The 25,503-nt window shown below is 40.0% G+C and overlaps 1 protein-coding gene across 1 annotated transcript in view; it reads left to right on the forward strand.

Annotated features, from left to right (window-relative positions):
- The window catches only part of LOC139693973 (protein N-terminal glutamine amidohydrolase-like), a 45,545-nt gene that overhangs the window by 9,443 nt on the left and 10,599 nt on the right, over positions 1-25,503 (forward strand). Inside the window, exon 4 of the mRNA XM_071592352.1 lies at positions 19,145-19,294. Coding sequence (XP_071448453.1) covers positions 19,145-19,294 — 150 coding nt within the window. The remainder of the gene's footprint in view (positions 1-19,144; positions 19,295-25,503) is intronic.

Here is a 25,503-nt window from a genome sequence, read left to right on the forward strand (position 1 = left end):
AACCCAAATTCAAAATTATTAATAATTTAATGCGACCATGGGAGACTGAGGGGTTAAAATGATTGTTAAGTAATTGCTGTGATAAATACTTACCAATTAGGGTATTAACTAGTATAAGGGAAATATTGGAACTGCGTCCAGGCCTATCATTTTATGTCAATGCATGGTTTTATTTCAACCTCCGTTATTTGCGCTGTATATGTGAGGCCTCGAGAACAATAAGCCTGATTTCGCTAGCGGATAAATTCGTGCTGAGATCATTAATAAGAGGGTGAAGAAGAGGGAAAATGAGTGCTGAGGGGATGATCAGTTTGGGTTCAGAAAAGAGAGGCTCGCGTGTGGCCAGGGCAATAATGAGGTCACTAATAGAGAGGAACTTAGAATAAAATCAGGATGTGTGCGTTTTTCTTTCGCAGATTGCTCGAAATCGTTCGATGGAGTGAATGGAAGGTAGAATGAATGAATGTATTGCTGAAAGTAGAAGTATGGAGGTCGGAGGGATAGGAGATTTATCTGCAACCTGTGCATGTTCCAGACTGCTTCGGTGCGGGTGGCGGATGGATTTCCGGAATGGGCAGTGTTCGGAAGAGGGGAAAGACAAGATGCCCACGATCACCTATTCTTTTCAACGGTTATATGGAGGACGGCATGGGAAGAATTGGAGAGAAATGAAAGTCGGTTGAGAAAACAAAATCAGCGAGGTTTTTGGATGTTCAAGCTTTAGTTTGCCATTCAGGCAAGGGTTTGCAAGAATTGCTAAGCGCTACAGAAAATCAGTGTGGTAGGTATGAGATGAGAATCAATCTAAACAAAACAAAGAATATGAGGTTTTAGAGAAAGAGGAAGACTTAAGTTAAATGTTAAAATAGAAGGGAAAAGACTGGAGCAGGTGGAAATTTACTTCTTGGCAGTGTTTTGGACCAAGATTGTAAAAGTAAGTAGGGACATAAGAAGAAGAACTGGGTTAAACAAATAAGCTTTCACACGTAGGAGGGACTTGATGACAGGGACGTTTAGTGAGGATAGTAAGGAGAGGTTCATTTAAACTTTGATATGGTGCGTGGTTTTGTTCGGGGCGGAAGCGTGGTCGTTGAAAGAAGATGATAGTCATAGTTTGGAAGCTTTTGAAGAAGAAGACGAGAAGGATGGAAAAGGTAAAATGGACGGAAAGGAAAACAAAAATGCCAGGAATTGTGGGGGAGGAAAGATGATCGTTGATAGAGGCCCAAAGAGGCAGGAAAGGTGAATGCGGATTATTTTGATTTGCGATGGAATACTGAAGAATGTGATAGAGAAGAGAGCTCAAGGCAAGCAATGCAAGGGAGGAAAATGATAGGCATATTGGATTGAATGAAGGGAGGAAGTATGCGGAAACAAAGAAGAGCTGATTGTTATGTCAGGTTGTGTTTTCCAAGGAGGGGCTAAGAAATGTATCTGTCAATCTTTGTTCATCCGAATTCTACTTTAAATGTCAAAACATCTGATGGCATTGTGTAGAAGTTAGTACCAGTTAGATTTTAAATAAATTGTTAAGAAAAGCTTAGGTGCCGAACATTTACGGTTTTTGATTAAATGAGTTTCTTTTCCTCAATATGCTTTCGATGACTTAAGTTACCAGCTTTTAATCTTATAAGCATTCACTAATGCCTTCTGTGAATGGCGGTCATTGCTGTTTGATAGGTGGTAGTGTATGTAGTAACTGCTTAGGTAACACTTCGGGAACTGTAAGACGATATTTGCACTTTCATACCGATTCCGTCGTAAAATGGTACCGTCGATTTGAGGTATTGTATCCTAGCGAAACCTTTCGGAAGACTTCAGCGGTGACGCTTCGCCAGGTTGTGGTGAGATCTGGAGGATTTGTAAAAATATTGCAATGGAGTGATGTTAAACTTGAGTGATCATGATCTGAAAATTAATCTGACGTCAGGGTTGATGGTTTAGCAGACAATTTTTTTATTTTCTTGCTGTAGTAAATCATACAAGTTAAGGGATATGGAACCATTTGCGCTTAAGGCTCAGTTTCTACGTGACTCGATTTAGTAACTACGGTATCATCATTCTTAAATAGATTCATTTTGACTTATCGGTTTACTTTATTTGATAACGGTGATGATCGGATTCGCCATCTTTTCTTTCCGAATAATTGTTCTTTTTCCAGTCTTTTTATTTCTTTGGAGTTATTTGATAGTGTTTACATTTCTTAGAGGGGAGACAGGGGGTTGCATCAGGAGGTGAGTGGTTACATGAGCTTCACAGCCGGAAGGGAAGACAGAGAAACTGTGATAGACCATGGGTATGCGTAAATTTACGTTAAACAATGCCGCGACGGAAGCCGCCACGCGAACTTATTTATTTTATTTACGAGGGTAATTAGAAAACTTCTCGGAATAGAATAGAAATAAACGACTTACCTCGGTGAATTTTTTATAAATTTTTCAATGTAGTCTCCCTGTACAATAATGCACTTGGTCCAGCGATGTTCTAATGTCATGATCCTATCTCGAAAATTATATTCCTTCAGACCTGCAAAATAATCGTCTACTTAGTTCATTACTTATTTTGGTGCCCTGCAAGCCACCGCTAGGGTGTGTGGCATGGGGTGCATACACCCTGGACTAAGTTTGGCCCAAATATGACTCTACCGCGGTCGGACAACGTTATTATGATCCCTTATCGTTCGTGGAGAAAATGACATCTTAAATCTTGTCTTTTTTTTCTTAATCTCTCTCTAATATTATTGACATGATCTCTCCTACCGTAGTAAAATGGGGGTAATAATACATTTTCAACATAACTGCTAAAGAGGCATCCTTCCAATTTATGCAAGGGATCTGTAATTTAACCTTCGCTCCGTGAGTGATTCCCAGCCTAGCTCCTCTTCTCTTTACGTGATCCAATTCGGCAATTGGTCCAACTTCGTGAGGATCCCATATACTTAGCATATTCTAATTGAGGCCTAATCAGGGAAAGATAACATTTCTCTTTGACATTTTCATCACATTTACTCAGTACTCTTCTAATAAATCCTAATTTTTTGTTAGCTTGTCCGCATATTCCCCGTATGTGTTTCACCCACGAGAGGTCGTGGGTGAGGGTAACGCCTAGGTGTTTAATCTAATCTACACATTCCATTTCGGAGTTTCCTGTACAGTAGGCGTTCGGGAGGGAATTGCTCTTTTTCCGCTAAGTCATCACGCACTTAAATCTAGTTGGTAAGTGTCGCACTAGCGTTGTGTATAGCTGATAAAGCTGTTGATATCTCGGTTTACCACAGCATCGTCGGCAAATAAACGTATCTTACTAGTGACTACGGAGTGATTGTCCTTAACCTAAATTAGGAATAAACGAGGCCCGATAACTTCCTTGGGGATCATCTGGAGTAACTTCTACTGCATTTGACCTTACTCCATCTATGACTACTATTTGAACCCGACCATTAACTAAGTCTTTGACCCGACCCCGGATATTTTTATCTATGCCGTATGCTTCTAGCTTTTTAAGCAGTTTACTGTGAGGTACTTTGTTGAAGGCTCTCTTAAAATTTAGAAAAACCGCATCCACTGGACCGTTGCCCTCTCCCGAAGTAAGAATATCATGAACCAAAAGCGCAAGTTCTTTGTTAGAAGAGAATCTCCGTCCACCGAGGAAAATTTTAAGCTTGGGCAGAGATGGGAATCTGATTGAGCCTAATCAGGGGGAAAAGGTGGGTGTGACAATAATTCGTATCTTAGTTCACGCATTTTTTCCATGGTGAAATAGACACTTGTGTTTGGGAGTGCATTATCTTCATGAAAGATTACTTTCATTCTTGCCAAACTTGGCCATTTTTCGTATATCTTTTGCTGTTGTTGGTCAAGGAGGTTAGTATTCAGTTAGTTAGTAGATATTATGCCCAGTAATTGTTTGACCAGTGGGAAGATAACCTATGAGCAGTAATAACCATTGTGCTGGTCAGCAATGCGAAGTTACACATTGTGACGTATTCTGCTAAGGGCGAGGTCATTGCTGACCTGCACGATGATTATTTTAATTAATTAAACTCATTGAATACACTGTTCTTTAATTAGCTATATTTAAACTAGGCTTAGGTAGTAACATTTTTATCCCAAAATATGAACGGTTAATTTAGGAAAACATTAACGAGAATAATGTGAATCCAAGATGAATTTACATGAACGATATTAGGGATCTGATTCAATTCTTATGCGTTACCATTACGCACGACCTGTCTTGGGTGAAGCATATACGGGGGATATGTGGGCTAGCTAACAACAAATTAGGATTTATTGGAAAAGTATTTGGGAAATGTGACTAGAAGGTTAAAGAGCAATGTTCAATAGTTTGGCCTTATTGAGAATATGCTGCTAGGGTATGGGATCCTCGTGAAGCTGTCATGACTGCCGAATTAGATCATTTGCAGCGCAGAAGAGCTAGATTTGTAAAACGTTGTTACGATAAGCCGAATAGCGTATCAACATTATTAGATGAGCTGAGTCGGGAATTACTCACGGAACGAAGGTTAAATTACAGATTCAACCTCTTACATAAATGGAAAAGACATTTATTCAGCGGTGATGTTGGAAGTATATTATTAGACTTATTTACTACGGTAGGATCGATAATGTCAATGAAATTAGAGAGAGTAAGTGAAGGTCAGATAGATTTAAGATTTCATTTTTCCCAAGAACGACACGGTATCAGAAAAGCGTTGTCCGAACTCACTATGGGGAAAAGTAATTTGTGTACAAAGTAGTCTGGTGTGTAATCACCCCCTGCCACGCACTCTAATGGTGATCTGCAGAGTATCATGTACGTAGATCTTCGTGCAAAGAAACATCCCAATGCTAAATGTTATCTTTAGTGTTGAAATAAGTCAAATCAAAAAATTGTGAACAGCTATATGCATTGAGAAATAATCATTCAGGCAGTGGCAAGATCAAGACTTTGATAATGGTGGAGTTAAAGTCGCATGCCGAATATGATCATAATTAAAAAAACATTTTTCTTCGTGTTAAATGTTAGAGAACGCTGTAATGGCTGTAAAGTCTCTGGCAACTCTTAATATTTGTAATACAATAATGGAAATATTGATATAGTTTGCCGTTATTTAACTGTTATTAATTATAAATATTTAAATATAGCATCAATAAAATTTAATAACGTATCATAGGAAAAAATCACTGTTTGGAGGACCGACTTGAAATGATGAGATTGGCCATTGCCATTGCGTTTCACATCAACTTTCTCAGTCGTATCCCTGGTGTTAACTTTTCTTTAGTGCCGCCATCAGTCCTCATGTGAGATAATCCAGAAAGTCAAGCGGCGAGGAGGTTATTGGGAGTGGAAAAATGGAACGATATTGTCGCTTTAGTTTCTGCCATTTTAGGGTTACTGTTTGATAAGAATATTCGTAGCGATCTGAGAAATATTTTCTCTACCATGGAATGGTTTGGCATTCTTCAAAGTGACGCGTTAATTTTAAGAAAGGTAATAATCACTGAATTATAATAATTGTTTTCTAAATTTAAAATCACAGTATTAAAAGTGTATTGGGTCCCAGGTCGTTCCCGAGGTTGACGTCTTCCTGCACCGCCGCCCCTACACAGAAAAAGCTAATTCCGTGACAGCCGAGTGTCCATGAAATAAATCAGAATAAGAAAAAGAATTTCAATGCATTCATGTACATATATAATTTTTTTAGGGATTACTGCTTCTCTCAACAGCGCTTATATCGTAAATGCTTGAGAGAAGTTGCGAAGCAGAAAGTAAATTGGTTACTCATAGATGATTGTGATAGATAAAAATTCCCTATTTTCTTCATAGGTTACGATTATTTATTCAGCTAGCATATCGAAGCGAATATTTGTAATCATATACGTCGGAAGAAATCGAGAAACGTTTTAATTAAAAAGCGTAATGAGCTAGGTAAAATCCCACACGCGTAACATTTCCTCATATTTAAATGTCAATAGTCCTTGCAACTCTTTTATCTTCGTCATAGCAAAGTGATAATGGAAAGGAATGAAAAGTGCCTGTTAGAAGAAAGACGATAAGAAGGGTCTATGGACTTGCAGAAAAGTTAAAGTTTAATCATTTCTCACTAGATTCATTCTTTTGTACCCAAGGGAAGATGGTTTATATGATGCAATAGCGTCGTTCCATTTCTACCGGTCTCGCTTTATTCGGCCGTTTTCCTCCCAATTCACGGTATCTTCGGCGAATGAATATCCGAGGAAATGCATTGACGGAGAATGGGGTGTTCGTCCTGTCTCGTTTCAGCTCGGAAGGTAGACCGGCATAAAAGAAAATTGCATGCCTTGAAAAAACCTCGAGCTATAATATAGTAAACTGTGGTTATGATATTACAGCGATGATTCGACCTCCGAAATAATAATGAAAAAAAGGACTGAGTTCCTCGGGCCTCATTTTGTCAAAAAAAAATACTCTTCCTTTTGTATATGAACTTACCGAACACAATACAGCTTTCTATTTTCCGTTCCCAACACTGTTGTGTATTTCGGTATTGTTTTTTTCGGATTTACCGGCGTTTCACTTGAATGTTCATAAATTCGTCCGGTCCCTCAGTGGCCGCCCGATGAGAGGAAGTACACTGCTTAAAGTAGACTCATTTCAAGTAGGTATTATATGTGTTTATTTTGACATGTTGAAATCGCTTCTCCGTACACATATGCTAGTTACTTCCTTCTAGCATCTAAGATGGCCTACGAAAAATCAGGAGAAAGCCGAATGATCCGTTTCTTGTATTTTTGGATTAATTTCCATCCCCTCCGACCGTTTGCCTACGTTTTATTCCATATTGTTCGTTTACTAGCTTTGTTTCTGTTCTTTATTGAAATGTTCTTTCTATCGCCACAACTCAAGACTCCTGCGATGATCGAGTACAGATATTCTCTTCGGGTCAAAGGCTAGGCCGTAACGCCAATATATATATGCAGGGCACATGATATGAAAAAGACTCCCTACATTTCGTAATAACCTTTTTAATGCTTGGTCTTCCGCGGGATGTTTAATGCCACATGAGTTAAAAATTTAGGGAAAAAAAACGTTTATTAGTTCAGCGGCAAGTCGAGACATCGCGCATGTTCTGATCTGCTCATTTCGGTCGTGTGCCGTTTCTTGGCTACAGTGTTTTCTGGTTTAATTAACCTCTTAGACGTTTTTTCATTAAACGTTTTCGCGAATGGATTAAATCATGCGTGATATAAAATTTCACTGGTCTTCACAGGATAGTTTCGGGAGGATACTTTGTTTTAGGTGTTGCATAATGATTCTATGGCATAAATGCTATGCTTTCAGCTTAATTTTGATTGGACGATCTGCCTAGTTTGAGGATTTACTTCGGAAATCAATAATTTAGGAATATTTATCGAAACTTAAACATAAGTTTTCTCAAGTCCATTTATCTGCACTTCTGTGCCTATAGGACGATAAATGTGTGAGCCGATTTTGAATAGCCCTTTCTATGATTGGTTACTCTGCTGCATTACCTTTTTTTCTACCACCCTCCCCTTCCTATTTCAAAAGTGAACACGCCACTCTTATTTTGGCATTAAGTGCAAATATTTTATTTTTTTGAAGGCATTTCGTTAGAAAAATCATTGACTTTGCAATGCCAGAAGGTGAAATACGTGGGGATATCGTATACTTTAACATATTGGGAAAAATAATCGAGATGGAAACTGAATTTTTAATTATTATTAAGACTTTTAAACGTAGTCACCATCTAGATTTATGCATTTCTCCCAGCGTACCTTGACCTTTCGAAGGCCTCCATCGCTGAACTCAGCAGATTGCGTCAAAAACCATTGATCCACCTCTTGAATGACGTCATTTGTGTTGTCTAATCTCCGACCCCGCGATGGTTTTTGAAGTCTGGCAATTAGAAGAAGTCGCTTGGGACGAGATAAGGAGAATAGGGTGGTTGTGGCAAAATTTGAAAGCAATATCGCTTCGTTTGCCGACTGGTCGCGATTGCAGGTCGCGCCGTGTTTGGTTCTGTAAAGTAGTCGTGGAAACCAGTCAGTCGTGCTGACACCTTTGACATCTGCAGTTCATCGTGAATAATTCTCCACACACAGCCTTATCTAAGATCGGTCTCATTCATAATGATTTGGATGGTTGCTCTCTGGTTGGTCTAATAGCACAAAGTCCTCTTTCCACTTCCTTCACTGAGGTAGCATCGTCCGTGAGTGATGATCTTCCACTTCTTGGATCGTTTGTGAAAGGCATGTGGCCAGTTTTAAAATTCCTTTTCAAACTCACCACTGTGTCATATGAGGAGCTATCATTTTCATGAACAGCTATCATTTCATCGTGGATTTTCCGGGCTCTGTAACCTTACCGTTGAAGGAACTTAATCAAACTGCTAAACTCTATCTTCTCCATACAGCGAGTTACTTCAATCTACGGCTTCCTGAAACAAAACAATTCACCATTAATAGCTGTAATTTACAGAATTATGTACATAAAGCTCAGTAAATATGCAGAATAAAATTCATTCAGATATCTCGGTTATTTATTAGTAATAATTACTTAAAAATGACACCCCCACTTTCCCAATAAGGCTATCAGCAATTGAATTTTTTGCTTTGTTTTGTTTTCCTTTTCGCTATTATAAGTACAGAAAACTCTGTATTCCGATACTTTAATGTGTTATAAAGTTGGGTTTTAGTCTTTGTTTTTATAAAATTCGTAATTTAAGGCTTGACAATGTGGAAATTATCCATTTCGTAAGGAAAAATTGCAGCTTTGTTGATTCCAGTCAATGTGTTAATCTTACTGAGGTCAAAAGATTAATTAGATTACTGCGATAGTGTTGGTAAGGTCGGTGAGATAATCTTAGTAAGATTAAAACATAAAGTGGAATTGACAAAGCTGCAATTTTTCTTTCCACCTTTGTTTTTATTTTTATCAACGTTAATGTCAAATGTGGCCTCTGTCATAACTTTTGATTTCCTGAATATTTTGAGTATGTTTTTCTGATTTCAGATATTAATTTACCATTAGTGATTCACATACCATGCGATTGCAGTATGTCTGATTAATTGAATTGAGCTAAAAAGTAAGGACACGTGTTTCTTACTTATAGAAGGGTAAAATATCTTTTTGAAAACAGTATGAATGCGTGAAACTTATTTTGTAGTCGCATTTCGTTTTGAAACGTAATAACTTGTTTTCGAAAAGTTCAAAAACGTTTTGGAGGTAAAATTCATCATTAAAATTTTTCTGTTCGTGTGGTACTGTACATATAAGGGTTTAAGTTAAAAATATGCTATCATTTTGATAACAAATAAATCGCAGAATTTAAATAAAATTTCTGTTGGTCACACCTATTAACAATTACTTTTGGCGCCTCTGAATGTCTTTGTTTTGTATTCATATTGTATATTACACTTCATTTAGAAATTTGCTCTATTGTCTTACAATGAAAGGTTTTGAATTCAATGGAAATTTGATCTGATTGGATTTCTGGGAATTCTGCTGCAAACTGCTTGCTCTGGCTTTTATTTTTTCCTGTCTTGAAGTTGGTTCACCACCATCCTTTTGCCCGCGGAAAGAACCGCAAGTTTTCGTAAACCCCACCGTTGTCTGTTGCTGGCGCTCCAATAGCAAATTTGCTTCCGTTCCCGGAAAGTGAGAGTTTCCTATTAGCCCCAGAAACGTAAATTGTATAAACTCAGCGGAGATCCTCAAACGTGTTTCTTGACGACTGGACATATTGACACCGAACCGACAAAGTTTTCGATTATGAAAACCTACCAATTAACTCGTAGTAAGCATGAAACGAATGCATATTTAAGGTTTGACATCCATGCGAACATAGGTTCAATTTTTTTAATTTCTGCATAAAAGTTAACTGAGGTTCGGATCTGGTTTGGTTAGTTTCCCAACTGCTGGTTATAATTGTTGAACAGAGATTCACAGTTGAATTTTTAGTTTGTCTTCCAGAGTGTGGTTCTTGAAAAAGGGATGGATTTATAGTAAATTATTCCCAATCGTAACTGTATTTCTGTAAAGCGTACTTGGATGTCTGTCGTCATCCTTTGTTTATTCTGTTCCTAGATTTTACTTTTTTAACACTATTAAGCTTAAGTAAGAATTAATAAGCTTTGGGAACTGTGTACTTCATGCTACATAACACCCTACCATCCCTTGTCAAGTTTCCTCGGGAAAATAATGAAAAAAATAAGTATCCCTCCTGGTGCAATTATTCAAAAACATGATAAAGTAGGGGATATTTATGTTATCTTTCATTCCATGCGTAGCTCTCTGGAGTGAGGGTATTCCCTCGGGTACTACCGCGCTCTTGCACGACTGGGAAAAATGCATGGTAAAAGTTTGCCATTTCCGTTATTAATAAACTTTGCGTTATCTCATGGGTATATCCTCCTGTAGTTGACATTTGTAGTGTGAGGGGATAAAATCCCAAAAAATAAGTTCTTTGATTTGGACCAGAGTATTTTGTTCTATTGTGAGCCATATTTGTGCTTGGTAGCTGGAAATGTTGGATGATCTTAGGGTGGAGATTTGGGTAGGCGTTGGGTGGAAGGAAGTTCGCTTTCCATTCTCTCATTCTCCCTTGTGGTTTACGGGGGAAGAAAAATGGGAAATGAGAGTGCACGACCCCCACTATCCTTCTCCTTCCCTTCCATAATTTCCGTATTTATACATTTTACGCTTAAAAATCCCCAGTGGAAAATATTGGTTGCGTAGTTGATTCTACTTCTTGGAACTAAGTAGAGCCGGAACTTGGCACGCAGTAGTCTAGCAACATTTTTGCCGTAAATGTTGCTTATTTTTCTCAACCCTCGCATCTTATTATTTAAACTTTGCTTCAAGTTGGAGCCCCTTTTATGTATTTATTGTCTAATGTGTTTATCGAAAAATTGTCGAGTGGAAAATTGTCCCTTTCCATGTTTTACGGCGTTGCACGGTGAAGTATCATTTTTATATGTGTGTTCGTGTAAGATTTTGTTTCTTTGCCGAAATTGTCAACTTCTTAAAATCACCTCTGACGTTACGATTTATCGAATCTTTCTCTGGGAATGGCCGGTGTAAGGAAAGGGGACCTTTTCTGTTGTGTTTTCTTCCCCTTTAATGCGCTACCCGGGAAAGCTCTGCTTCTCCAATTATTCTATCAGCGCCACTAGGCAATCACGCGGTAATTCTCCCTCTCCGTCAAGGTTATCTCACCAGAAGTCGTTTTCAGCTGGATTGTGGGAAATCTCGTATGAATTGCGTGATATTTCCATGACCTCTCGTCTGTTTTCCTTTGCCTCGGGGCATGTAGTCGGATTTTTCATTTACTTCCAATGCCTGTTTATTTTTATTTCTCGCGCGATGCAATCTAATTGACGTTATACACGGCGCATGCGATAATGCGAAGTATGAAAGCACCAGATGTGTTTTTTTTTCAAGATTAACAACCTTAGTGAATTGACTGAAGAATAGTGAGTTGCGTATTGAATACTTTAATAGTTGGTTCACAGTAGAGTTCACTGGACTGTTAGGAACGATCCAAATGCGTCGCGAAAATAAAAATTGTATCCTGGAGGTATAAAATTTCGAAGTTGGCATCAATCTCAGGAGTCACACTTAGGGAAATCATAAATTGTTGAGGGTCTCCTGGCTCCCTCCCAGACCTCTTTGTGCTTTCTTTTTTTATGCTAGGGGCGTTTTAATTTAAAAACGCGGAGGAAAATATTCCTTGTCCGTATAAGCAAGCGAGGTTAGACGCTCAAGACGGCGAGAGCTAATTTTTTTATGGGTCTTAATTTTTTTCCAGCTTGAATTTTTAGAGCCACCCTATCAAATTTGTTTAATGGATGTTTTCTGGTTGGTTGTTCATTGTGCGTTATTTTCTCCGCATGAGCCGGCCTGAGCAAAATCAATTTTGAGAGTAAGACCTTTCCGCAAAACTGTAGGAAAATAAAAGGGACAGTTGCATGAGTTTTCAGATGAGAAATGTCTACCTCCCTCAAATTATGGTACGTCTAATTTCCCCAGAGAATAACATCCCACCCGAGGTACCTTTTTTGTTCGCTTGCTAATTCAGTGCAGGTTACTCCGAACGTTCCCCAAATGTCGGAATAAATGGTATGGGCTGTGAGGAAATTGGCAATTTGAGCAAAATATGTCAGAATTTGGAAAATATACCACATCTTATCATTCGACAATATGCAAAATAGGAGATGAATTCCTTATGTTCACCCTGTCAAACAATTGTAGTCCTAGTCATATGTATAGGTCCACCCAATTTAGAGATTCGAACTTTTTTTTGTTAAACTAACATTGCGTTTTACTATCATGTTGGTGGTGGCAAATGGCGAGAGAACGAGCCCGCTAATGTCGTAGGATTTTCCAAATCCATCAGGCAAATAATGTTTCTACACTGTCCTTCATCCACCCCTGAGGCTTTTCCGACAGGGTTTGCACCGCTCACAGGCACAACAGGTTGCACGCATTCACGGCGTATTGCTCTCGTGCCATCAGTATTTTAACTCTTATAAGATTGCCTGACTTCAGGCCTTGATTCTTCTAATTATTTTTATGCGCTCTTGAACACCCCCAAAGTCTTGTGTCTAAGAACCCTCTCAGCATGGCCTAGGTCTGTTTCCTTGCCATTCTTCGTGGCGCCTGCCACGTATCTAACGTATACATCAATTCTCATGATATTCTCCAATTCATCTCGTTCTTTTTTGCATTTCTGTGCTCCAGGTTGTAACTTCCGTCTCGCATCTCCTGGGTATCTCTTCTTTATTTTTATATGATTTTGATCTTGAGTAATCGTCCTTAGCTCTAGGTTTCGAACCGTCTATTCTTCTCTAGTCGGATTTTATAGTGGTCTAAGTACATCCATCGAGATCCATACTTATCACAAATCCCTTCACATAATGCTTCATTGTTTACATGAGAATGTTGACTTACTTTCCTTTAGCACATTAGTTGCCTCTTCTTCAGGTAAGCCGCTTCTTAGCTTGAGTTAATATTCGCTCAATTACCGCCCAGCTCCTTCCATTTCATTTTATGACACTTCTGAGGCAGGTGATAAAATACACTTGTTCTACGTAATTTCTTGTGTCACTACATAATCCATGGAAATGTACAAACTTGGCTCTCTTCAATAAGGAGAGTCTGAAGAATCTATTGTAGCTGTCTTGAATTATTGATGTTTTCTTATTGTAATAGCAATAAATAATTTAATATTTAAATTTGTGCTGAATTGTGAATTTTCTGTTAATTGATGAAGTTTGTATATTCTTTCATTCTACATGGAATGGCCAAAAATTTTTGAATGGTGGCCTTAATGCAGATGTACCTTCTAAGCTACCTTGAGTTATTCTAGTTTTGTTGAGTCTCTATTAATGAACGGTTTGTGTTTTGAGCTATATTAGTATAATAAACATATTACTATTTAATTCTCCTCCTCTCAATATAACATAATAGTATGTTGCATTCATGCGTATACTATGCTGTGCGGTATGGAAACCCCATCTTCCACATACTAGGATTTTACTTTTCGTAGTACTGATTTTCTTGTGGTAGTACTTTACCTATCGCGTTCAGTAATGATTGCAAGTATTCTGGATTCTCTGCTATTTCTGCAATTTTATCTGCAAAACGGAGCATCGTAATGATTTATCTCTTTTCCTTAATTCATAACCAGTCCTTGTACTTATTTCAATGTCTCATCCTAGGTGATTTTGCATCGGTAGGAGGAAGAGCATCCTTTTCAAACTTATTTGTTTCTTCTTCTGTTTTCTTCCTTTTTCATTGCATAGTTCTTTTATACTTGGTAGATTTTTAATGCTGTTTCAATCCATATCAATTGCCCCCAGCAATTTGAACACCCTGATACACTCGACAATGTCAATGGCCTTCACCAGGTCCAAAAATACCACATGCAAGCTTGTGCATTGTAGCTCAGTGACTTACAGTATCATTTTTCTTTCTATCCTTATCCTCTTTACTCTGTTCTCTCTAAATCCCAATTGGTTTTCCGACGATTGTCTTCGATTTTTTCCTCGAATCTTCGGCTAAAATTCGTTCCAGTAAATATTTTGGATTCATGTGAAATTAGTATAGAATTTCGGAATCACTCGGTCTTCGTTTCTACCGTATTGCAATCATTGGACTCCTCCTAAGTCCTTCGGATATCTCTAACTTTCCTAGACGTCTAGATATGTCTACTCAGGTTTTCCGTGGCGTTCTTCACCTTTGAGCGTTGTGATAATACCTCCGCTGATGTGGAGGGTGCCTTGTTTTTCTTTAGATCTCTCTTCACTTCTCTATTGAATCTACTTCGTAGTATAACTGAGCTCCGGTCGTCTTCGTCCGCCCCGCTCTAATCTTTCATTATGGTATTTTCCAGAGAATTCGGTCATTGGTACAGTACCTCGTTACACTCCTTCCATCTGTTTTCTTTGTCCTCATCTTCTCTTGGCATATTCCCATTTGCACTTCTGACCTTGTGGCATTTTAACATTCTTTCTCCGAAGTAACTCTTTAATAGATTGCAAACTGTTTTCATTTTTCTCTCCTTTTCATCCAAGTTGGTTTATTTGCGGAAGTTTTCCATCCTATCATCCTTGGTCTTCTTAAACCCTCTTTATGTTTTGGTTTTGCGACTTTCTCTGCATACATTTCTGGCCTTATTTTTCATGGATTTTTGTGGTTTTTTTCTTTCCTCTCTAAGCTCTCTTATCGCGTGGTTATCCATGGTCACAATGTTTCAGTTGCCTATTGTAGGAGGCAGTCGTTCCTGTTCTACTTCCGTAATTATCTTTTACAGATTATTCCAGTTTCCTTCCTCTTCTTGGATTTCTTCTCCTAACTTTGGTTCTGCATTAATGGCCGCTGTGAATCAACCTCTCGTGCAATCCCCCAAATATCACTGAGTTAGTACTTTGCCGAAAGAAAGATTCTTGACCTATAGTCAAGAACGTAACTTAACCTTCTTCTCCAGTGTAAGCGTTTTAGAGGAATTAATTTTTCACATTTAAATACCCAAATCATTCGCCACAGTGAAAAAATATTGGAGATATGACGCTATTTCTTCGCGAATCCCTTTTCGTCTTTCGTCAAGCATTTGATTGCGCGTCTGTACCATTTTACCTTGCCATTAAAATGAGCTCCGGAATAAAAATTTCTGACGAATTTTCGTGCTGATAATGATGCTGTAAAATACATATTGAAGACAGGACAGTTTTTATGGACATTTTAAAAGTAAAGACATATATATATATATATATATATATATATATATATATATATATATATATATATATATATATATAACACCAACTCACGTGCACTAATTTCCTAAAAAAGAAAAAATAGATCTCTCCCGTCATTCTCATCATCAGTTACATACTCGTAATTTAGGTTATCTAAGTGACGTCATGCCAAATAATTATCATTACTTTTAATGCAGTCATTCTTATAATTTATTTGAATATTTACTATAAGCCGGAAACACGTCCAATGCTCAATACATTCGATATGTAATTCCGCCCTTGTAGAATTTTCCATGTATATGCATTGAAATAGAAAGGAATAGTAAATTTCTATTTTTCCATATTCCAAGGATAAGAATATAGTATGGTCAGGTTTTCTGTATCAATGTGTTGTTATCTGTCGGCTTTGGACGATGGCCGGCTTGGTGACATACATTTGAAGACAACATATTTCCATGCATTCATTTTGTGTACCCATCACATAAAAGTCTTATTTTCCTTTCACTTGCGGAGCAAAATTCATGCAGGTAATCACACCAATTGTGTTTCTCCTTTGATTAGTTATTGTCGAAGGATTTTTATTTTTATATCGCTCCCGTACGGCAACGTTGGAACGTCAGCTTTCTTGAAGAACATCAGCCGTGGTCGTTTCCTGGTAATTGAACATAATTAGTGGTACTTTTTTTCGAGTTATCTTATTGTGGAAATATTTACGAGCGAGTCCTGCTTTAGCACTCTTCCTTGGGCTGCGTTGTGGTCGGACTAGTTTTAAAAATAATTGATCTTGATTCTCCTTGGCCTGTCTCGAAATAGTTTTGTTTTTAAATAAACTTTGTCGGGGTACGCGCTAGAACAATTGTGTCAACTTCGATTTTTCTTTGTACTCTCGTTTCGTCAGTCGAGAGGGCTTTATGCTCGTAACACCTCTGGAAACCCAAAGGCGGCTCATTTCATTTTCGCTCAACGCCGTCGGTTGCCCGATTTTCCGATTTCCACATCAAGCACAGCGGCGCTCCCGCGTGCGGGCAAGCTGTTGCCGATGATTTCGTGTTAACCGCAGTACACGGAAAGTGGTGCTGCAGCTGAATCGCGTGGAAACATTCGATTCACTCATTCGAGTGTCGTCGAGCGCGCTCATTCAGCCGACCAAATCTGGCCGACGGCTAGGAGTTTGTCCTTAACGTGCATCTTGGTAGCCTTTAATGAAAAAAAAGGGGGAAGGAAGGGAGGGAAGCGAAGCCCTCTCATTTTTTTTTAAATAAAAGATACTCGAAGGTGTGCATGTTTTGTGCCGAGTTATCGCGGCGTGCTTCTCGGATCGTGAAATATAGTGGGTTTTAATTTTTTGGGGAGAGGGGGGTGGGTGGGAAGAGGAGTACTCTCCCTATTTAACATACGCGCGAGTCGTTTGAATCAATACTGCGGTTTTTGAACTACCTCGTCGAGGCTTCCTCTATCCCTGTAAATCCTCTCAAGTTGAAAGATAGCCCGGGATATCAATTTGTGAATCGCGCGAGAGAGAGAGAAATATGTAAGCCGATTTTCTCTCTGACACCAGTGCCTCGCTTTGCACCTATTTCACCCTCGGAGATTGGATCAATACTTCATATTAAAGCTTGTGGACTGGACGGAACAATTCATTTTGAACATAAGGCTTGGGGTTTGTTGGCCGTGGGGGCTTTTTCGCCTCGAATTGAATTAAGCTGGATTAGTCGAGACTTGATAAGTAATTGTTAATTTGAGCTGGGTGTTTGATTTTGCTTTACAAAAAATAGGAGTAAATATATTACGATCGGGTGTGTTTTTTTACGTTTCGCAGGTAATTACTCTTTAATTCGAAATATTTTTTTAAAATTAAGGGTACTTGTTGGTATGAAGATATTACTGACTTAACTATCAAGTTCTGGATTTCATAAAATCACAATAAACCATTTATGCTCTCATGCGTACCAACCTCACCGTAATTCCAAGTAACATTTTTTTTAAATGGAACAGGCAACACATATTCGAATAAAACGCAATTGATGGCATTGAAGAGGTAAGTTTGAATGCTGAAATCACTTCTCATTTGCGGGAAAAACAGTAATGAAAATGTTTATGTGGTCAGTTAAAGTCAGAAAAGAACTAAATGGATGAAATGTAGTTTAATTTGATCTTTGGGGCGTACTACGCAACGTGGAAACTTTTGATGAGTGCTTTACGGACTTAATGCCAAAATAAATTCCCGTGAATGATAAATAATGAGAATATGAGTTACAATTAATATAAAAGAGGATATCTAATTTTTCCTTCAGATTCATGCATGTTATTTTTTTTAATCGTTAAAATTAGCGAATTTGTGTGCACCAATTTTATCGCGGTTTATCGGACGTTGTAAAACACATTATCGAGGAATTTCCATGCGTTTCATAAAAAAACTGGGGTGTTCTCGGATTTCCGGGAATGTTGGTATTGAAGGGATTGTAGTTGTTCGTTTGGTATTTTAGTCGTTTTTGGTAAAATTTGACGAATCGACCCCTCTTTAAGCGGAAGCGTGAAGGGAAACCCCACTTTAATCCCGGAGTAGCCTTTTGGAAAAAAAACTCATCATTGAAACCATTTCGATAATCATAACAACGATTATATTAGGTTTAATGAATCTTCACATCATTGCATGTATTCACACAAATAGAATCAAGGACTCTTGATTCGAGTTCTCCTTCACTAGGACGTTGACGTCCAATAACTTGTGAAGACTGTCTTCAATAGGTATTAACCGTTCTATAAGTGGGACGCAGTCCTCGCTGATCATATTTAAGTGTGTGTGTGTATATATATATATATATATATACATACACACACATTCAAACACGAAATCCCGCCTATATATATATATATATGTGTGTGTGTGTGTGTTTATGTGTGTCTATAAATGTATTTGTATGTATATGGTATAGATTGAAAAATATTTTATACGCCTTTTATGTAAAGACGCTTTTTAGAAATTCGCGTCAAATCCACTAGAAATTTCCCTCGCGTGTAATAGTCGAGTTAGAAAGATAGTTGAGACAAATGTAATTTACCGCCATACTTTTTAAGTGCATGTTACTTTATTTTGGCAAAAGTGAACATTGAATGTCTTTACTTGTACTCTTTGTTTTCGCTTGAGGGCATTCTTGTCGAGCCGTAGATTCCCCGCTGGAAAATATATAGAATTATCTTCATCATCTAATAGTATTGTGCCTACATCCTTACCTTTGCATCGCAATGTATTTTTGGGACTTGGGGTAGATTAAGGGAAATGCAGTGAAAATGTATCAACTAGCGCAAAATTGACGTTCTAGGTATTTGATTTCGTTGAGGGGATAGGTGAACGAAGAGATGGGGGAGAGGTGGAGGAAAATGCCGACCGACAGACAACCGATGATAAGAAAGCCAGCGTCCCACGTGGGATGGATGGGGTAATTAGACCCAACATCAACGTAGGCGTAGGGCTAACGACACAAGTACACCTCCGATTCCCGGTGACCTGACCTGCACCTATGCCTCCCTCGCTAGACCGTTTTGTCGAATCGTTGAGAAAACAGTGCGCGTTTCACACTACGGGCTCCAAGCTCCCGTTGATTCTCTGCTGCGCATTTTTCAAGTTGGTTTGCGTATTAAAGTTGCTCGCGAGCGTTGGAATCGATACTGTGGATAGTGTTCTCCCTGCACCCCATTGTCCGTGGAGCACAAAGGGTGGAAAAGGAAACGAGAAAATGTTCCGTGCGAACATGGGTATATCTGTTGCTTTTTGAACCAGGTTTTCCGAAACATAAACGGCTCCCGGCGCTCTGAGATCGGAATCCCTGGATTCTGTGATGATTTTCGATGAATCAATTCGCTTTTCTTTCTCTTTCAGCGAGGAAAACGTGTACAAGATATGCGAGCACGTGAGGACGCATCACCCCTCGGAACTGCCTCACTGTCGGGTGGTGTTCGTGTCCAATGAGAAGCGAGTGGTGCCCCTATGGAGACAGAGGTCCGGAAAGGAAGAGGAGAAACTCGTCATTTGGGTAAGCCCTTGGCGTGAGCCTGCCGTAATCGACGGATGGGGGAAGTGAGGAGGGAGAGATGGGAAAGGGGCTGACCAAAATCGTTTGATTCCAGTGACATTTGGGTGCTTCCTGCACATTGTTTCGCACGAGTCCTCTCTGCTTCTCTGTGATCGGCAACTGGACGTCCTATCAAGATGATGCCTAGGACACAGAAGGCTCATAAAATGAGGTCGTTTTATTGCGCTTGATTACCCTAATGCGGAGGTGGCCGAGAGAGCCAGGTGCGCGCTCCGGTCAAGTCCGTGAGGGGCAACGAGGGTGTGTGTGTGTGAGAGAGGGAGGGAGGGGGAGAAAGGCTAAGTAAAGTTTGTCAGGGCACGGTAGAGTGTGACGTGTGTAAGGGGTTTACTCGTGACCTCTTTGAAAGGAGAGAGCAAAAACCTCTTTTTGGTACTGCCGCTGCGCTGACAATTGAAACCGAAAGCAATGATAATATATGTGTTTTGGCATTTTACGGCACTTCAAACGATTTGTAATTAGCGATGAAAAATGTCATTCAGAATCCTCTATGCTCGTTTTAGCGGTAATATTTCATATAGTAATAGCGAAAGCATCTTGTTTTAACTTGGGAGAAAAGGAATAATTTCGCGTGAATTTGAGAGATACTTTTATGTCCCTATTTTATCGTTCCGGTAAAAATAATAAATAGGTTAAAGCTCTATTTTTCCTTCTTATTAAGAAACCTTTTTATTTTTATGGCTGTAATAAATTCCATCGTATTTTTATTGACTTTTTATGCAATTTCTTGAAATAATTATCAGTTATCAATTGAGTGAAGGGTTCTTCAAAGACACCGAGCAACTTTTTTTAATTTTAAACTGTAGCATGTTGAATTTTTCACAGTTTAGCAATGCAACTGTCGAGAAAAATAAATTTTATACGAAATTAGATAAACTTTCATTCGAAAATCAGACGGATTTGCTTTCGTAAAAATTATGTGACCGCGTTTAATCTAGCGTGTATTGCCAGTTCTTACCAACGAGCTCGCTTACTATTCATTGGATTAATGGCCCGTTAATGTAACGGTTAATAATAATTCGCCCGCCACCTGTTCCATGCGTAGCCTATATGATGCATGGGATGTGCAATGACGGAGAGTGCAGGAAGTACCCTGCAATTGGCTAATTCCTCTACTGTTACAATGGAAATGTTCCGTTAATCATTCGGTGCAAAGCCCTCGCCGCGCCGTTCGAACGCGTCGGGCTCAGTCAATCCTTAACGTAGTTAATGAGGGAAGTAAACTCCGTGATGGGCTTTCGTATCAGGCTCAGAGAGGCGTTAAAGGAGGAGGCCGAAGATGCCCGCTTTAATGGTCTCCGTAATGTACGGACTTTTGAAGGAGGATCGCGCTCGCTCAAGCAACTATCTTTAGTCAGTGGAGACGAATTTTTTTATTTTGCCACCCCCACCCCCTTGTCCTTCCTCATTCCGAACCTCTCACCGTGCCCCAATCAGTAAGGCCGAACCACAATTCGTGAAGCGTGTACCAGAACCCCCAATCCCTACGGGGATGGAGGGAGTCCATTGGATTTGACCGACCACACGATGTCGAATTTGGGATCGCAGCCGACGAAGTTGCGTCGGTCACCGTTCCGGGTCTCTCCTATTAGCCTGACCTTGCGTGCGGCGCAGTAATTAGTCTCCCTACGAAATTTATATCCCTCCCCCTCCCACGGCGCGCATCTAATTAAACGTTTTCGCGGGCTGTTATCGACTCCGGCCGTTAGCAGAGGGGGTCGGCCACCGTCTCCACAGGGTCTGGTCACCCTCCCCCTCTTCTCCGCCCGAACCGGAGGAATTTTTTCCCGCCAACACACACGCGGACGCAAACACTCACGCAGGCCGCAAAGTCACGCTCTGGGAGTGTTGGGAGAAAAAAAATAAACAAAAATTCGCGTAAAACCCTGTCTAGTTCGTGAGCTATGACTTGAGAGCGTTCGCGTGCACGTAGCAAGTGAAATTTTGTCTTTTTCCACTGGCCGTGGGATGAAATAATATTTCCTTTTTCTTAAGCACAAGGGAATGGCCGTTTGTCTTACTCTGGGGATCGCTTCCTTTGGTGAAGAGCTCTTGTCGCAATTTTGAGGCTCTAGACCATTCGGCAACCAATCCTGAAGACTCTCCATTTCCAAGAGGACACGATGAGAACGTAAAACTTTTGCAGTGTAATGATAGTGGCTTTGATAGGCCAATAGGATAATATTTGAATTCCATAGTTATTTTTAGCCTACTTCATGTAAAGAGGCTTCATTTGTAACATAACCGGTAGAGCGTTCGGTATGTTGCTCAGCACTGTCGGAAACTGACTGCTCTACACAGCAGCTCCGGGGCTGTGTTATCTTCCGGGGAACTTGACTTCCTGGGAAACCATTGGTAGGAAAGAGGGAGAAACCCTACCTTATATCCTGTGCGTGCGAATTTAAAACGACCAACGGCTCAGTACGAGGTGAACTGCACCCTCATCTGCCAAACCAATCTTCGGGTTGATAACTGTTTATTTTGTAAAAAACTTGACGAACGTTCTCAGACGGCGTCCTAAGATTACTCTTTGTTTTGTGGAAAATTGCCAATTTTTAATTTATCATGATAATATACTATATTGGGTCGCGGTAGTCCAGTGGCTAGAGCGTTGGACTGCTGACCAGAGGGTCCCGGGTTCGATTCCCGGGCAAGGCACTGTGGGCACCTGCAGTTCCACCCAAGCTAAAGTGATTTTTCGGGTACCAGGTCTTCCTGGGAAACCATAACCGGCACAAAGAAAGGAACTGGCCCCCCTACCCTGATGTGTGAATTTTCTCACGCCGTATAGGGCTTAGTACTGGGTGATCTCTACCATCACCTACTAAGCCGACCTTCGGGTTGATTACTGTATTTATGGTTATGGTTTTTTAATCTACTATATCACGCTTGAAACGTCTCTTTTCAATCCTCCTCTATTTTGAATGTACAATGCGAGGATAGCTCAGAATGAAATATCCTCTGCTCCACCCGTTTGCATAGGGAACTTTGTGCCTCGTGCATATGCTGTACGCCAAAAGGAATAGAAAAGTGGTAATCCCACTATTTTGATGCTTCTTTAAGGTCCCTTTAGCGTGCGCCCTTCGCCTCCCACCTCGGACTATTCTCGGGACCTTGCATCGCGTGGGACTTGGATGATCGGTGCCCATGTCTGTCTTGCACGCTAATAGCGTGCCCGGTCCCTCGCCGATGAAGGCGATTGCCGTTCCACGGCGAAGCAATTCCGCTCCTCCTCCCCCCCCTCCTCCTCCTCTCTCTCTCTCTCTATTCTCCCGAAGCTTCCCTCGGTACGGTAACTCGCGGATTTCAAAGATCGCGGACGAATGGAAGACTTTTTTTTCATCGTGGGTCGAAATTGGTGCGGAGAGGACGTCGGGAAATCCGCCACGGAACAAGCCGCCATTGCGATACTTTTTTTTTTTAATTCTTTCCCCCGAATCGAGTACTCCGAAATTGAATTCTTGACTTGTGCCGGATATTTTTTTTTGTGAGCGCCTCTGCTCTCCGCTCTGGGGATTTCAAATTCTCAAGCGTGACATGGGCATTAAAAGTGACACATCTGCATGATGCTCCATACGGCACTTGCAAAACTTTCGGGTTGGATTTATTTTTTTTTTAAATATAGGAGTCACTGAAGTGAGTCGATTTCGGAAGCGAAGTTTTCAAATTTGCAGGGAAGACGCAAATGAGTTTTCGATGCAGGTCACTCGACGTGGAACATTTTTCAATGAATTATATTGATGGCATGTACCGTGCCTGACAGGGTTGGTCCTCGTCTTTGGGAATACCAGTGTGACATAGATGGTTTTGTACGGGGAAGTGACGTTTTGCGGAATGAGTGGATTAACAAATATAGCGGGCTAGCTCTCCCGTTTGATGAGAATTGCAAAGGGCGGCAGGGGTGTCTTGCGCCATAAATTCACCACGATTCCGGTGTCTGAGTGCAACGATCTCGCGATTGGCCAAATCCGCAGAGGGCAGCGACGATGGATATTTAGGGGCTGCGTTCAAATCTCGGATGTTTCCGAGCTGTCAAGTTGATGCGTCGGAGCGTAATTCTCTCTCCGATCCGCACCTGTTGTTGCGAAATATTGTGAGAGCCATTTAATTTATTGCTTTCCTGTCAGGTCATCCTTGGAATTGGCTCTGGTCCCGATTTGTAGTTTATTGGTGCTATTCAACTCGAGCTTTTTCCTCATTGGATGACGTGAACGTGAAAACTGACGAGGAATTTCTCGTGCGCCCACACGAAAGGGTTTCATGATGGATGCTGAGTCATTAAAATTTTGGGACCAAGGGCCTCAACGAAAAAAAATCGACCCTAAAGTTTTTAAGATTAAGGAGTATTCGATAGAAAAAAAAGTTCAGCAATTTTTGAAGTGAAGTGGTTAAACGATTATAGTATTTATCACATTTCAAATCGGTAAAGCACGGTAATATTCTCCTTCGTTATTATAAATTTTGAATGCGGTATTACTGTTGAACTTAAATTATGAATACGAATAGCGTGTATTGTAACGTACAATTTGTAATTCATTCAAAAAATAGCAACTTATATTTAACAATAAAAATAATAATATGCTTGTATTGAGAGTGTGTCCGATTTTTTTTGGGGTTGGTTTTGATTGCTTGGGGGTGGTCATAACTTTTGAGGAGATTATGTAGGGCCCCATAACCAAGAATTGGGTTTAATTACGCCATTAAGGTGATCAAGGCTCAGTATTATTGTAAACGTGATTGGGACCAAGAATGTTTCATTGTCATGTTGCGTCTCGTGAATTTAATTTAATGAGGGTGCTTCGAGGCCTGGGCGATAAATTCACTCACTCTGTGACGCGAGTGACATTAGTCACAAGCGTCTCTCGCCTCGGCACGCAAACCACTTCAGGTCACTCTAAATCAAAGACACTATTTTTGTTTTATTAAGAACTTCGTCTGAAATAATGGTGATCTTGCTACGCCTATTTAATATCCATCCCAAGGTCTGCCTTTTAAAATTGACATCAGCTCCGTCAATACGGAAATTTCCATGAAAAATTACATAATTATGCGCAATAGAGGTGTTCATTTTTCATTTACATGCCGACTGGGAAAACATTTTCAGTGGTGATAGAGGTGGCGTGCACAGATTTTGATCTGGCGGAATCTGGTTTTATATGTGTGGGTCCTAATTTGTGTGAGTACTCAAGGGAGGGCGAGGCGTCGGTCGATTTCCCAGAGAAACCCTTGGCTTGATGCGGAAGGATTCGTTGCTGCTCAAAACACGGCCATCACGTTTTTACTTTGCTTGTTGTCTTTACTCCGTATTGGATAGAGCTAAAGAATTCGATGTAGCGTTGAGCTACGAATTTGCATAAAAAATGATGTGGTATTCATATAGGAGTTTCTACCTCTATTACGTGTGCTATAGTTTGGTGCGCACCAAGTAGATAGATGTTTTAGCTCGAGAGCCTGCTCGCTACGGCTAAGAAGTGCGTATGTGGCTGTGGAAGCAACTTCATGTCACTTTTCCGCTGTGATTTACGGTCGAGATAGTGGACCGGTGTGAACAGTTTATTATTTTTATATTGTGCTGTTGTTTATGTTTCTGTAAAAATTCACATTGAGGTATTTCATTATATGCCTGACAAATCTAATACTTTTATTCAAGTCTGTTACCCCTTAGGACCATTTGCTACAAACTAATGACTCATCTTGCTTTGATATTTCTATAATGGCGCTATGGGAACTAGCATTATATCCGTGGTTAAGTATCAACCTCCGAATGTCTCGAGTGGAACAGTTGACTATGAGATTTCTAATGCTGATTTCCTTTCCTAGAGCCTTTACTTACTTTAATAAAAACAGTAAACCCACTTGCAAGGAATAAATATAGCCTTTTGAACGCTTTTACGCGTTTTTTAGCATACTCATTTAAAAATGGGGTGCTCCGTGATTTTCGGTGGCCTTGTATATCCAGCCATATGTCGTCTACTCCATCGAAATCATGCCGTGGGCATGACAAGGAAAGTTGGTTAGTATTTAGGAGAGGCGACCCGAGACAGCTGAGGTGTCATTTGCGTTATTAGGGATGGACAAGAAAGGATGAAGGGTGGAGAGAAACCCGGCGTCGGCATTAGCTTACTCTTAACGAAAGGCGCCAAGGGGTC

This window comes from Hetaerina americana, unplaced genomic scaffold (genome assembly GCF_022747635.1).
Source record: "Hetaerina americana unplaced genomic scaffold, ioHetAmer1.1.p SCAF_1, whole genome shotgun sequence".
Classification (NCBI taxonomy): Eukaryota; Metazoa; Arthropoda; class Insecta; order Odonata; family Calopterygidae; genus Hetaerina; species Hetaerina americana.